Source organism: Petaurus breviceps, unplaced genomic scaffold (assembly GCF_028583685.1).
Source record: "Petaurus breviceps papuanus isolate PSGF00001 unplaced genomic scaffold, PetGlider_PUasm1.0 90845, whole genome shotgun sequence".
Classification (NCBI taxonomy): domain Eukaryota; kingdom Metazoa; phylum Chordata; class Mammalia; order Diprotodontia; family Petauridae; genus Petaurus; species Petaurus breviceps.
Genome location: NW_027187359.1, coordinates 6,902,726 through 6,916,863, shown reverse-complemented (window position 1 = coordinate 6,916,863; position 14,138 = coordinate 6,902,726). Strand labels below are relative to the sequence as shown.

At 41.2% G+C, this 14,138-nt stretch overlaps 1 protein-coding gene across 1 annotated transcript in view; it reads left to right on the top strand.

Annotated features, from left to right (window-relative positions):
* The window catches only part of OTOF (otoferlin), a 187,330-nt gene that overhangs the window by 22,157 nt on the left and 151,035 nt on the right, over positions 1-14,138 (top strand). Inside the window, exon 2 of the mRNA XM_069071807.1 lies at positions 11,321-11,379. Within this exon, the coding sequence (XP_068927908.1) occupies positions 11,321-11,379 (59 nt within the window). The remainder of the gene's footprint in view (positions 1-11,320; positions 11,380-14,138) is intronic.

Here is a 14,138-nt window from a genome sequence, read left to right as displayed (position 1 = left end):
GAAGGAAGGAAGGAAGGAAGGAAGGAAGGAAGGAAGGAAGGAAGGAAAGAAGGAAAGGAGGAAACAAGGATTATTAAGCACCTATTATATTCCAGGCACTATTAGTCAATTTACAAATATCTCATTTGACCCTCACAACAACCTTGGGAGGTAAGTATTATCACTATCCCCATTTTATAATTGAGGAAGCTGAGACAGACAGAGGTTGGGTGACTGACCTTTACCCCATTCCAGAATAAGACAATGAAACATTCCTACAGTTTATTTTCCTCTCTTTTTCTGTGTCTCTGGATGCAAATTAACATCAGTGTCCTCCCAAATCAGTGCCTTTCCTTTTTGGCAATGTACTACTTTTTATTCCTGCCTGGGTATAAAAGCAGCATCGTTTCCTGAACCCTTTGGCCCTGCCCCAACCTTCACCCTTAGAGCCAGGGTATGTTCAAACTGCAAAAGACCTTAGAGATCATGTAGTCCCACACCCTCTTTTAACAAATGAGAAAACTGAGGGACAGAGAGGGGATTGACTCATAGAAGGTCATGTGGCAAGTAGAAGATTCAAGAGAAATCTTCATGCATACTTTAAAATGCCACAGAAATAGAGGTCTTGTTTATACTGGTATAAATCTGTCAGGTTCTTCAGGGGGAAAAAACCCTTTATTTAGAATCTGAGGACCTAAGTTTGAATCTTAGTTCTGCCAAGTCATTTTACCTCCACATGCCTCAGTTTCCTCATTTATAGAATGACGCCGGTGGACCAGACATTAGAGGTGTCAAACTCCCTTGCCACCAGGGGGCCAGAAAAACACCCTGTTATGTGCTGCCAGAGACATATTAAAATGTAATTGGGAAATGCTTAACAAAATAAATAAAAATAAACTGCACCATAATAATGTTAATTTGTCACTTTCTAAGTCAATATGTAGTCAGTAAGGATCTATTTCTGAATTTGATATCATTGGAATAGATGGTCTTTTAAAGTCCCTCCCAGCTCTCTCTGAACTTCCCTGTCCAGGTCCTTAGATAACACATCCAATTCATTCACCAGAGCCTGTACAGAGCACGGCCACCTTCATGCCACAGTGAACATTCAAGGATTTTAACTGAGGGACGAGCACACAGTGAATAGATGTTGCATTGAATTGTTGACTATAAAAAGCATTATAACGCTGTTCCTTTGAACTTGGTCTCAACCCACTAGTTTTGACTAGCTATTAGGATCTTTTCTAGTGAGGTGGCCCTGGCAGGTAAGGGCAAGTTAAAGCCTTTTACCTTTACTCCTGTTGTCTTAGCCTCAGTTTCCTTATCTGTAAAATGGGAATAACAATAACTTCTCCCTCACAGGGTTATTAGGTGAGTGCCACAGTGGACAGAGTGCTGGGCCTAGAGTCAATAAGACTCATTTTTGTGAATTCAAATCTGGCCTCAGACATTTCCTAGCTATATGACCCTGGGCAAGTCCTTTAACCATGTTTGCCTCAATTTCCTTATCTGTAAAATGAGCTGGAGAAGGAAATGGCAAACCACTCCAGTATCTTTGCTAAAGAAACCCCAAAAGGAGGCATAAAGAATCAGATATGACTGAACAACAACAAATGTTCTTGTATAAAACCCTTCACAAACCTTAAAACATTTAAATACTAACTATTAATATTGTTCAAATCATATACTCATTTAGCCCTGTATCATGGAAAGTACATTGGTCTGTGAGAATCATGGCATATGCTCAGACCAACTTTGACTTTGGATAATTGTCTTTTCCTTTCTGGGACTCAGTTTTCTCATCTGTAAGATGGGGGAGAGGTAGGATTAAATGATCTCCAAAGTTCCTTCCAGCTATCAATCTATGGTCATGTGATCCCTAATTCTGCAATAGATCCTCCCTTGGGTTCAAATGCTGACTTTGGTATTTATTATGGGAATTTCCTGGGACTGTCCCACCTCTGAGCCTGAATTTCCTCATCTATAAAAGATAGGAGCAAACTAGATATCTAAGTCCCCTTCTGGATCTACAGTTTGAACCATGTTTTCCTTTAACAGTGTGTGTTTACACCATCAAGTCTTAATTATTTGTGTTAATAGAGGAAAACATTAATGCAGATAATAATAAATGCAAAGTGATGATCAATCCACCAAGGACTTTCCTCTGTAAGTCAGTAGCATCTGAGTCCTAAGGACAATGACCCCAATCAATTCTTAACTATGTTAATTAAAATTATAAATAATAAAATTAATATTAATGATCATACCACTTAATTAGCACTGTTTTTTAGACTTTGTCTTCTTATCTTGTCCAGGCAGGCCAAAAGAGTGGCAGTCACTCATGAGCTTGATCTCACTGCTAATGGACATGGAAGCTCTGACCTGCTCTATTTTTGACCTGGTACAGTTTATTCTTCCTTAGGCCATCCAGTGACTTCTTGCTGGATGCAGAAGGGATTGCATAGGCTCCCAAAGTGGGCAATACTGTACCCTGGGAGGTGTCGGAATCATGCAAGGGGGTGGTAGTAGCCTCAGGTGCAATTGGAGGGGCATTGAATAAAAATAAGGGTCTGTGGAAGCATAAGAAAAAAAGAGAAGATAAGAAATTTTTGAAAAACTGTTTGTACATGTTTCATCTATTTTGTAATAGAGTTAAAGTCATAGTGATTGCATTATTTTCCACATAAACACACAAAATGCAAGTCATAACCAATCAGTGATCAAGTCCCCCAACAGGTCTTATCAAGCAAGTGTTGGCAGGTGAGCATATTGAAAAGTCCAGCATGTGTTAGCAGTAAAATTTGCATGTAATGATTTGTTTACAATGATACTATCAGTTACATGATGTAATATTGCATTACCAGAATTTCAATGCAGAAACCCCCCACAAATTTACAATAAATTATTAAATTGAAGATGCATAATTTTTTAAAATTATATATATATATATATATATATATTTTAAAATGAAGATTTCAAAAACAAACAAACAAACCTGACAAAGGGTTAAAGAAAGTAGATTTCCAGGGGTGGTAATTTGCTGGTTTTGAAAAGGGGGTGGTAAGTCAAATATTTGGGAACCTCTGTATTAGGAGAAGGCTCTCTACGCCAGTGCTGAAATTAATGCAGACACCTCATCAGCTCTTACCCTACTGCAGTTCAGAACTCCCAAATCTAGCCTCAAAGTCCCCTGTAGCTGGGATGGCAGGTATATGCTACCATGGCCAGCTACTCTTACATAGCATTTGAAGGTCTGTATAGTCTCACATTTGAGCCTCCCAACAGCTCTATGAGGTAGGTATTACAGGAGTTATCTACATTTTACAGATAAAGAAATTGAGACCCCAAAAGGTCAGATGATTTGCCCTGGGTCTGAGTTCAATCTCTGCCATTTATTACCTACATAACCTTAGGCAGATCACTTAACTCCCTTGGGTCTCAAAGAATAGTTAAGACCTTTAAGCAGTAATATGCTAACCTAGCTCATACTAGCTCTCTAGAGCTGATTGTTAAATTTTCAGTGGGAGCATTTATACCTTAAAAATTGGCAAATGCTACAAATTGGAGCTCAACTTAGTTTTGTTGATTGTCTAGGCTTATGAATGTAATGGAGAAAATGTTCATAATGCAGATTAAAATTTAAAATGTGTCCTGTGTATTTTTTTTGAGAGCCAATTGTTAAATATTCACTAGTACATCACCACCTTTAAGGAACTTGGTGCTCTGCCCTGGTCAGAACATATCCATTATTGTGCTCTATCCTTGAAGTTACAGTTTAGGAAGGAAATGGTTAAGCTGGAGAGCACCCAGAGGAAGGCAACCAGGATATCATAAGCCTGGAGTCCATTTCACATAAAAATTGGTTGATGGGCTTGGCAATGTTTAGCATGGAGAAGACTGGAGGAGAAAGGAAGGGTAGGGGACAGGGACACTATGGCTATCTTCACATACTTAAAGGGCTGTCATGTAGAAGACAGATTAGATTTGTTCTCTTTGGTTCCAGAGGGCAGAACCAGGAATAGTGGATGACAGTTGTTCTTAATTCTTTTCAGTTGTGTCTAACTATCCATGACCCCTTTTGGGGTTTTCTTGGCAGATACTAGAGTGGTTTGACATTTCCTTCTCCAGCTCATTTTACAGATAAGGAAGCGGAGGCAAACAAGGTGAAATGACTTGCCCAGGGTCACAAAGCTATTGTCTGAGGCTGGATTTGAACTCAAGTCCTCTTGACTCCAGGGCTGGTGTGGCAGCAAGTACCCTGGCGTCCCCAGGGTGGCTGCTAGCACAGGTTCTTGGATCTGCTTTGTTAAAGGAAAGCAACTCAAAATGGGTTAACAAGCTTACTTTAATCAGTCAGACATATATCATTTACCTTGTTCAGGAGAAAAGGTCAGCACCCTGAACCTCAAAGTATACAGGCATAATTATCAAGACAGAAACATCAAGTAGACAGATTTCCAAACTGTCCAACCATTACATCCATACCCAGTCAACATCTGGGTTTCCACATTCTGGGTTTTTCAAAGCCGGGGGACTCTCAACAATGGCTTCCCAGAATTCAGATCAAATCACAGAACACTTCTCAAAGTGAGTCCCAAAACAAAGCTACACATCAGGGCTTATATAGCCTTCTCCTGGCTCAGAGAATGTAACAACCTTATTGACCCACTGGCCAATCAAAAAGTATCTATTGAAAAACAAGCCTCCCTCCCCAGGCTTCTGGTGCACTTTAGCCTAGGGGCAGGGAAGATCTTTAAAATTTACATTCGCATTACAGCTGGTTGGTCCTCTATCCATTGCATCATTTGGCTGCCCAGATGACAGTTACAAAAAGGGAAATTTAGCCTTAATGTCAGAAAAAGTTTCCTAACAATTGGAACTGTCCAAAAGTAGAAAATGGGCTGCATTGGGAGGTCATGAGCTCCCCCACCTTGGAGGGCCTCAAGAAGAATCTGGACCAAATCCAGGCATGTATTTTGTAGTTGGGGTTCCTTTGGGGGGTACAGGTAGTTCTAGATGGGTGCTGAGGTCCCTTCTGTCTCCAATTCTGGGATTCTGAGATTTTTTTCCTAAGTCAATAACTCCATGAAATAAAAGGAGGGCCATGTTCTTGCAATCCTCAAAAAAGGACATCACCGACATCAGATTTATAGGAAAGGGCTTGCTCCACCTTCTCCAACCAGCCCTTTATTCTGATAGTACAAAACTAATAGGGGGTTAAACAGAAAATGAACATGACTCTGGGAAGATGTAGAAGAGAATTAAGAGATTTTATGTGTTATAGCAGCATCAGCCTACATAAGGAGGGAAAGAAGTCAAATATTTGTTCTTGATGAACTGGGTCTCAGAGCTCTTGAATAATTTTCTACAGGTTATTCAAATGATGATTATTTGACCTTGAGACCATGAGCAAGTGATTTTAATCTGAGTCTCAGTTTCTTCATTTGTAAAATGGGAATAAAGCTGTTGTACCCACCTTACAGAGCTGTTGTGAGGTTCAAATAAAATAATGTACTATATGTAACATTCTTTACAAACTTTAAGGGGCTATATACATGTCATCATAACCATCATTAACTTTAGTGATGATGATGACGAGGTAAGGTAAGATTTTAGTGATGATGATAGAAAGGTAAGATTTTAGAGCTATATGGGACCTTAGTGACTGTACAATCCAATACCTTCATATGGTAGGTGAGTTGTGAAATGACTTGTATAAGGTTACAAAAAATGAATTAGTGGCCAAATCTGTGAGAGGAGACTTGAGTTGGCAGGAAAGGTTGGGTATGAGCATTATAAAGAGAGCAAGTATTGGTTAGAGGGGGTGAAAATGTTGTAAAGACAGGAAAGAAAGGGTCCAGGGGAACAAGCAACTTACATTGTAAGCCTAACACATAGAGACCTCCACCTGGCTAGGGGCAAAAGTGGAGCCAGCTCTGTGTAGCACCAATGCAATATTTACAGCACCCACGATCACAATAAAGACTGTGACTATAAGTATTGCGTGACATTCAATCACGAAATATACCAAACTCTCCAGATAGAGGCTAGAACTGAAGCATTTATTTAGACACCAGAAAACCAAATCCAAAACCAGTAAGCCAATTCCATCATAGTACCAAACATATTCAGAAGCCATAATAGCACTGAGATCCACAGCATCCTTCAGCCTTCCCACAAATCAATACGAGATCAATATCAACTCACAAGCCTATCTGACTCTTTGCCTGAGTGTCCTCTCTCCCCCACTGTCTCGTACCTCTGACCAGCTTCCTGTGGGCTCTGCTTCCCTTCAGCAAACTCCTCCCACCACAGGCTCCATGTGACTACATGCAGCCTATTAGGGGGCAGTTTACTTTCAAAGCAGGGGAGGTCTTCAAACTCCCCCCTAGGTCTATTAAGGGGCAGGGAAGATCTTCAAATTCCCATTCTCATTACACTCTGCCAAGAATCTGCTCACTGAGACATGGAAACCATAGTGAGGAGGGAGAGATGCTGCTGCTAATGGGACTGGAAGAGAAAAGGTTGAAGGTACAAACCAGCTAGACTGGAGGCCAGTCCTCCACACCCACCCCAAACCACACACCAAGGATTTCTTTAACCTCCTGCCTGGGAATGAGTAAGATTCCCCAGGTGACTAACCTTAGGGTAAGAACATAAATTTCATTTAATTCAACATTTATTAAGTACTGGCAGTATACAAGGCACTGTGTGAGGCTCTGGGAATACACAGACAAATAAGTCCCTACCTTCAATGAGCTTAGGTGGGGGACACAATATGTACTCCAGTAAATAAATGCAAAGTAATTTTAAGAGGGAAAGAGTGCTAATTGCTGGAGGAATTAAGAAAGGCTTCACATAAAAGGAAGCATCTGAACTGTGCTTGGAAAGATTCCAGGCATTATTAGAAACAGAAGAAAAGTGGGAGCGTATGCCAGAAATGGGGGACAGCCTGTGTGTGGAGGTGAGAATGACATTTGTGGTGGTAGCTAATAGGTCAGTTCAACTAGAATGGAGAGTGCATGAAGGGCAATGATACAAAATAAGACTAGAAAGGTTGGGTAGTCTGTGAAGGGCTGCAAAAGCTGAGGAGTTTGTATTTTATATCAGAAGCAATAAGAAGCTACTAAAGGCTCTCCTCCCCCTACCCCCACTGAGGGGGAGGGGAGGCAGTGGCAGAGTGAGGGTAAGAGAATAAGCATTTATATAGTGCCTACTGTGTGCTAGGTAATGTGCTGGTTTTGGGTTGTTTTTTCTTTAAATATTTCATTTGATCCTCATAATAATCCTAGAAGGTAGATAGGTGCTCTTATTATTCCCATTTTTCTAGTTGAGGAAAATGAGGCAAGCAGAGGGTAAGTGACTTGTTCAGGTTCACACAGCTAATAATTGTCTGAGGTAGCATTTGAACTTGGGTCTTCCTGACTCCAGGACCAGTGCTATTTCTTGCATCACTTAGCTGCTAGGAGGAAAAGAAGTGGCATGGTCAGATCTATGTTTTAGGCATATCAGTTGGGTAGCTGTATGGAGGCTGGGTTACATAGGGAAGAGACTGGAGACAGGCAGAAGAGGTAGGAGGCTACTTCAAAAATACATTGGAAATGTGGTGAGGACTTAAATTGGGGAGGAAAGCTATGTGAGTGAAGAGAATATCAGTAAGAATTCCATACTGATTAGATCTGTGTGTCATGGGAAAAGGAAGAGTCAAGAATGATCCCAAGTCAAAGATGAACCTGGGGACTGGAAGGGTGGGGATGCCATTAAAAGAAATGAAGACATTTCGAGGGATGGCTTTGCTTGCCCAGTTCTGTTTACCCCCTCTAATAAATACCTGTTATCCTAATAAGGCTCATATCCAGCCTTTCCAGCCCACTAAAGTCTCCTCCTCTCATCTGAGTCAAATGTCACAGATTCTGCCACTAATTTACTTTGTAACCTTATACAAGTTATTTCATTCCTCACCTGTCATATGAAGGGACTGAACTATATAATTAGTAAAGTCCCTAATAGCTTTAATGCTTTACCTTCCTATTATCATTACTAAAATCTTACCTTCCCTCATCATCATCACTAAAATTGGTGCTTAATAGGTGCTAACCAAAGAGAATTTCCCATACTTTTTGGGAATTTCTAATTCCCATGTGATTTTAGGAGTTTATAATCTAGGATCATTAAACTAACATAATATAGAATGTGAAAGTAGAAGGATGAGAACACAAAACTTAAACTAAAACATTAGACCAGTTGGATGTTGACATCATCTACAATCAATGGGGAGGGGGCGGGGAGGAAGGGGAAAGTGAGTCCTAAAGTCCCCTGCAGCCTATGATGCTATGACTGTTTACTTTTTGTTGCTGGTATCCCTTCATCTGTAAAAGGAAGTTTAGCACCTCAATGTTTGGCACATAGTAGGTGTTTAATTGAGCAAAACTGAATTGATCAGGCAGAGAAGCTATGGGAGCTCCATGACCAATAGGCAGGATGTTAGGAGATAGTCACCTATTATTCTGTGGTCAGTTGAAGAAGAAATCATGAAAGTGATGGGATTTTAGGAGCTGTTTGATGATGTTTCAAGTGAGGTTGCTTGGTAGGCTAGAGTATGGAAAGAAGTGAATGGTGATTCAGGATACAGGACTGACTTGGTTACCCCAAGGTGGGAGCAAGTTAAGGGAGTGAAGGGGAACTAAAGGCACTATGGAGCCATTGGAGTCTTTTTTTTAGCAGAGAAGTAACACATCAGGGGACTATACTACAGACCACCCGGACAGAAGAAGGGGTTTGATAAGGAGTTCTGAAAACAGGTAAAAAATCTGGCATGAAGGCATAGATGTCAGTGGATTACATCAACTATGCAAACATCTATTAAAGTTTCTTCTTGGCCAAAAACAGCAAAAGAGAAGCTGGGTGAAGATGTAGAGAGGTCTGGGGTGTGGAGAAAAAGAAATGAAGAAACTCAAAACAGGTGACCTCAGTTTTCTTAGTAAACTAGGAGCAAAAATCATGTGCTGAGAGGGCGGGGAGTAAGACCAGAGCTATCGTCTTAACAAGAGACGACAAGGTTTGGAACAGCTGTTGTGGGAAGTAGAAAAGAAAATCCATCATAGACTAATAAAAAAGATTACAAGCAGCAGCGTAGAGATAGGCGAAGTTGCCAGGATCTCAAAGGTGGAAGGGACCCCATAACTCCCTACACCAACCTGTATCTAAATAGGAATCCTCTTTATAATATGAGGACAACTAGGTGGTTCAGTGGGTAAAGTTCTAGGCCTGGAAGACTCCTCTTTCTGAGTTCAAATCTGACCCTGGGCAAGTCACTTACTCCTGTTCACCTCAGTTCCTGACCCATAAAATGAGCTGGAGAAGGAAATGGCAAACCACTCCAGTATCTTTGCAAAGAAAGCCCCAAAAGGGTTTATGAAAAGTCAGAAATGACTAAAAACAATATTACAATATCCCTGACAAGTGCTTACTGAGCTGCCTTTTGAATACCTTTAGTGAGAGTGAACACACTAATAGCTAGCATTTATAGAACACTTAAAGATCTGTGAAGTCCTTTAAAAATTAGCCTCTGATTCGATCCTCATAACAACCCTGTTGCTGTTGTGGACTCAGTCCAAATTAGATTGTGATTTCCTCCATTTTTCAATGACCTGGGAACAGATACAGAGAAAGCAGAGAATGAGAGAGATCCAGGATCGAAGGTTATCAGAGTATGAATAGGGGAAAGAAAAGGAGGCAAGGGGTACAAGGGTGAATGGAAAGTGACTTTTTCTGTGGATTAACAATGGGGCTAAGACTTTGGAGGAAACTTGATGTCTTCAAAACCAGAAAAATAGGGCTAGATTGGAAGAATAGGGAGTAATCAAGGGACCAGAGGCCACGCTGTCAACGAAAAGCCTCATAAGTGAGGTTATTGGGCAAAGTGAAAGCACCTGAGATTGTTACCAGAGGCAATTACAATATTTTTAATGTTTTAGTTCACAAATTGATTTTAATTACATTACATAATAATACCACAGGCTATTTTTTACATTCATGAAGACATATGGAACAATGAAAACTAAACACGGGATTGGAAAATGAATTCTATCCAAAAGCAGGGGCCAAGAAAGCAGGTGGCACCAATAGGGACAGAGGGGAGCAAGGGAGGGAAGATGACATGTACAAGAAGGTCGCTGCTCAATGTAAATCCAACTGTATTTGCAACTAGACAGGGGTCTCAGTTCCCTTCCTTGTTCCATTCTGAGGTTGGGGAATTTGGCCTGGTCAGTGGAGGCTGATCATCAGCTAGGAAAAGGCCACCTGACTGCCTACATAAAGCTGCTCACTGGATGGTTGCAGGTATTTTTTGCCAGAGGGAGTTAGAGATGATGGTGCCAATAAAAGAGAGTGTGGAGGAAACTAAAACATCTCCCTTCCCTCCCCCACCACCTAAAAATAAAATAAAATAAAACTTTAATTCTGAAATATACACACATCTTTCTCTCAGAAGTAGGAAAGTCTTACTTTAGACATGCTGACAAGGAGGTCATCATCAAAGAACTTGGTCGCCATGATTATATTGTCTGTTAAGATGTTTGCTGGCACCATCTGGGAATCTTGCACTGCCTCTGCCAAGGACTTCCAGATGTTTGTGGAATTAAGACTCACTGTTGTCCTGAAGGTGGAATATTTGGGGGTGACAGTATAGTCTAATATGTGACCACCTGGAGTACAGATGAAGGTCGTAGTAGTTGAGGTTGATAAATAGGGTGGCAGGATCATCAGTGTGCATAATGAAATCCCAAAGGATGAGGATAGTGTGGAGACACTGTAAGCCCTGAATTGAACTCACTGAGGAAGGGTCTATAAAGATCTTGAAAGGGGGGGTATCATTGAATGGGGTGAACTTCTAAGGAGAAAAGGCAGTTGAGGGATGGGGGCAGAGGAAAGGAGTCTGGGAGTAGCTGTGAGGAGCAAGGAGGAGGTCTGTCTTCTCATTCTCGTGAACATGAGAATAAGAATGGCTGAGATCAGAGAGAGCCTAAAGAGCACAAAGCAACTTGTCGCCACAGAACACGGATTCCAGAGGGCACAGCAGAGGAGTCAGGCAGTGGAGAACAGGAACCAGGGAGACATAGAACTGGCTGGGAAAGGAGTTCTCACCTTTTACCTTTTCAAACAGTGATTCTGCATCTTGGGACTTTAGAATGTGTGCCAAATATAAATGTTTTGTACATATACATTTGAAATATTAATGATAACTAATGACCCTTATTCAAATGATATGGAACTCACCTCTCTCTGCCTAGATGTACAAAATGGTTCCGACTCTCATGCCTTCTCTTTTTCTCCCCCTCAGGACACTCCTTCTACTCAAGGGTACTGGAGAACTGTGAGGATGAAGCCGAATTTGATGAGGTAAAACACCCCTCTCCTGGCTCCCTGACTGGTTGAAGCCTCATCCCCCAAATAAGTCCCTTTCCTGTGGCTCCCTTCCCTAAAGGTTGAGCAAGAAAGGGAAACATCATCTGCCTGGCATGAATGCACTGACTCCAGCTCCCTGATTTTTTTTTATTCTTTATTTTTTGCCTTTTTTTTTTGGAGGGCAATTGGGGTTAGGTGACTTGCCCAAGGTCACATGGCTAGTTTTTGTGCTTAGTGTCTGAGGTCGGATTTGAACTCAGATCCTCCTGACTCCAGGGCCGGTGCTCTATTCACTGCGCCACCTAGCCACCCCTAAGCTCCCTGATTTTTAGAACCACTGAGCACCTAGGGTGTAAAACCAAGTTTCTCTGGGACGCAGCTATAGAGAGGAGGCAGAGAACTCTAGATTTCTACATTGCCCCTGGGATGCAAACTGGAGTTTCTGAATTATTTTTCTCTTCTACTTGATGCATAGAGCAATATGGCATTCTATACAGGAGACAGGAGAGTAAGATCAAGGTTCTTTTCTCCACCATATGAGAAAAGACCCTTCCTGCTAGAAGGCTATGATTTATTCCACCCCTGCCCCCAGGCATTGGCCAGGGCACTGAGCTGTAACCATGGCCAGCTCAGGCCAGTACAGAATGTCCAGTGCAAATGATATAGCTGATCCCAACCTAGCTGATTTCCAACCCTCTCTTGGTCTCAGTTTACCCCCTCACAAAAGTGGATTCAGAGAAGTGTCTGTAAGTGGTTTCTCAGAGGACAACAATCCCTTCTTTATCCCTGCCCTCTAAAAACAGTATTTCTATTATTTTATTATATTAAAAAGTTTTTATTATCTAATAATAAGGAGTAAGAGATTGCTTTCCACTATTTTTCTTTCTTTTTAAAAATGTTTTATCAACCATAGAATAATAGATTTAAAGCTGGAAGAGACCACAGGGGCCATGAACTTCAACTTCCTCATTTTATAGATGAGGAAACTGAGGCACAGAGACAGTAAGTGACTGGTCCAACGTCACACAGTAAATGCTTAAGGTGTGATTCAAACTCAGACCTTTCTGTGTCCAAGTCCAATACTCTATCCCCTATATTACCTAGTTGCTTTTTTTTCTTTTTACAACACTATCACTTCCCAATGATTTTCTTCAATTCCCACAAAAGAACCTGCCCCCTGTTCCAAATAAGAAAAGTCCAAACAAATGGACATATTGTCTAAATCTGAAAGTGTATGCCTCATTACACACCTAGAGTCTACTGCTTTTCTGCTGCCAGGTGAGAGGTCTGCATCACCACTAGTCCTCTGACATAATGACTCACCTTGGCATTGACCAGAGTTCTGAAATCTTTGGATGTGGTTTTCCTTTATATCCATTTGGCCAGTGCATAACTTATCCTACTGGTTCTATTGATTTCTTTGCAAATCCCCATTTTCTAGTGTCCCTAAGCCCACCTCATCAAGGATGACCAGGCCATCTTGCACGGTGTTTCCAATTAAGTCAAACATCTCATGAGGACCTAGGCCTTCTCATTTCTGAGTTGGGCATATGGCCATTCCTACCTCAGGTAAAGAAAAGTGAAATAACAGTCTCCCCACTCTGCTCCTGTCCAGTCACTTCTGGAGAGTGCTGAGTATAGTTGGGTGATTCTCTTTAGGAAGGAAATTAGCAAGCTGCTGTGCATCCAGAAGATGGTAATCAGAATAATGAGACTAGATACAATGTTGTGCAAGGATCAGTTGAAAAAAATGGGGATGGTTAAGCTGGAGAAGAAAAGACTTAAGGAGAAAATGTAAACCTTTTTCAAGTATTTGAAAGACTATATTGTGGGAGGTTTTTGTTTTCAGTCAAAAGATAAGTGCCTACTATGTGTGAGGCTTCCTGCTGCCTCTAGGATAAAACAGACAATTGTAAACCTGACATTTAAAGCATTTACTAAGCACGTATTGTGCACTAAGCAAAAAAGAGACAACTGTCAACTTGGCATTTAAAGCATGTTTTGAACACCTACTATATGCCAGGCAAAAAGAGACAAAAAACAGTCCCTGCCCTCAAGGAACTCTAAGTATACATGGATATACTTTATAAATAAGTAATATCCACATGTTGAAGGTGCATTCTCAATTTTTTTTCATTGATAGCAGTGCACAATCAAAAAAGTTTTAGACTACTGGTCTAATGGATAAAGAGCTTGCTTTGGATTAAAGAAGACCTGAGTTCAAGTCCCACCCCTGATATATACTGACATGTGACCCTGGGCAAGTTATTTAACCTCTCAATCCCCAGACAACTCTCTAAGCTTGTAAATGGCAGAACAGATGTCAATTTGCAGTGGTGGAGGGAGTTTACTCATTAGGAGTTCATTAAGTACAAACCCCGCCCCCCACCCCACCCCCCCAAAAAAGAAAGAAAAACTTTTCAATTTGACCTGTCCAAAAGTAGAGTGGATTATTGAACTACTTGTCAGGAATGCTGCAGAGGAATCCCCCTCCCTAGGTATGAGTTGGGGTAGAGTAATTGGTCTTGGAGGTCTTTTCAGCTCAAAGAGTCTTTGTTTCTGTGAATGGAGGTCATGGCTCTCTGTGTTCTACCAGACCTAGAAACCAAACCACCCCTAGCCCCCCACCCCCCACCATCCCCAAGTGGTTTGTTGTGAAAGGGGTAAAGAAACTTCTGGAGTTATGTGACCTTGGGAGAGGGAAGGGTTTTGGGGGGGGGGAGAGGGTTGTTTTTTTATTTGGTTTTTTTTTT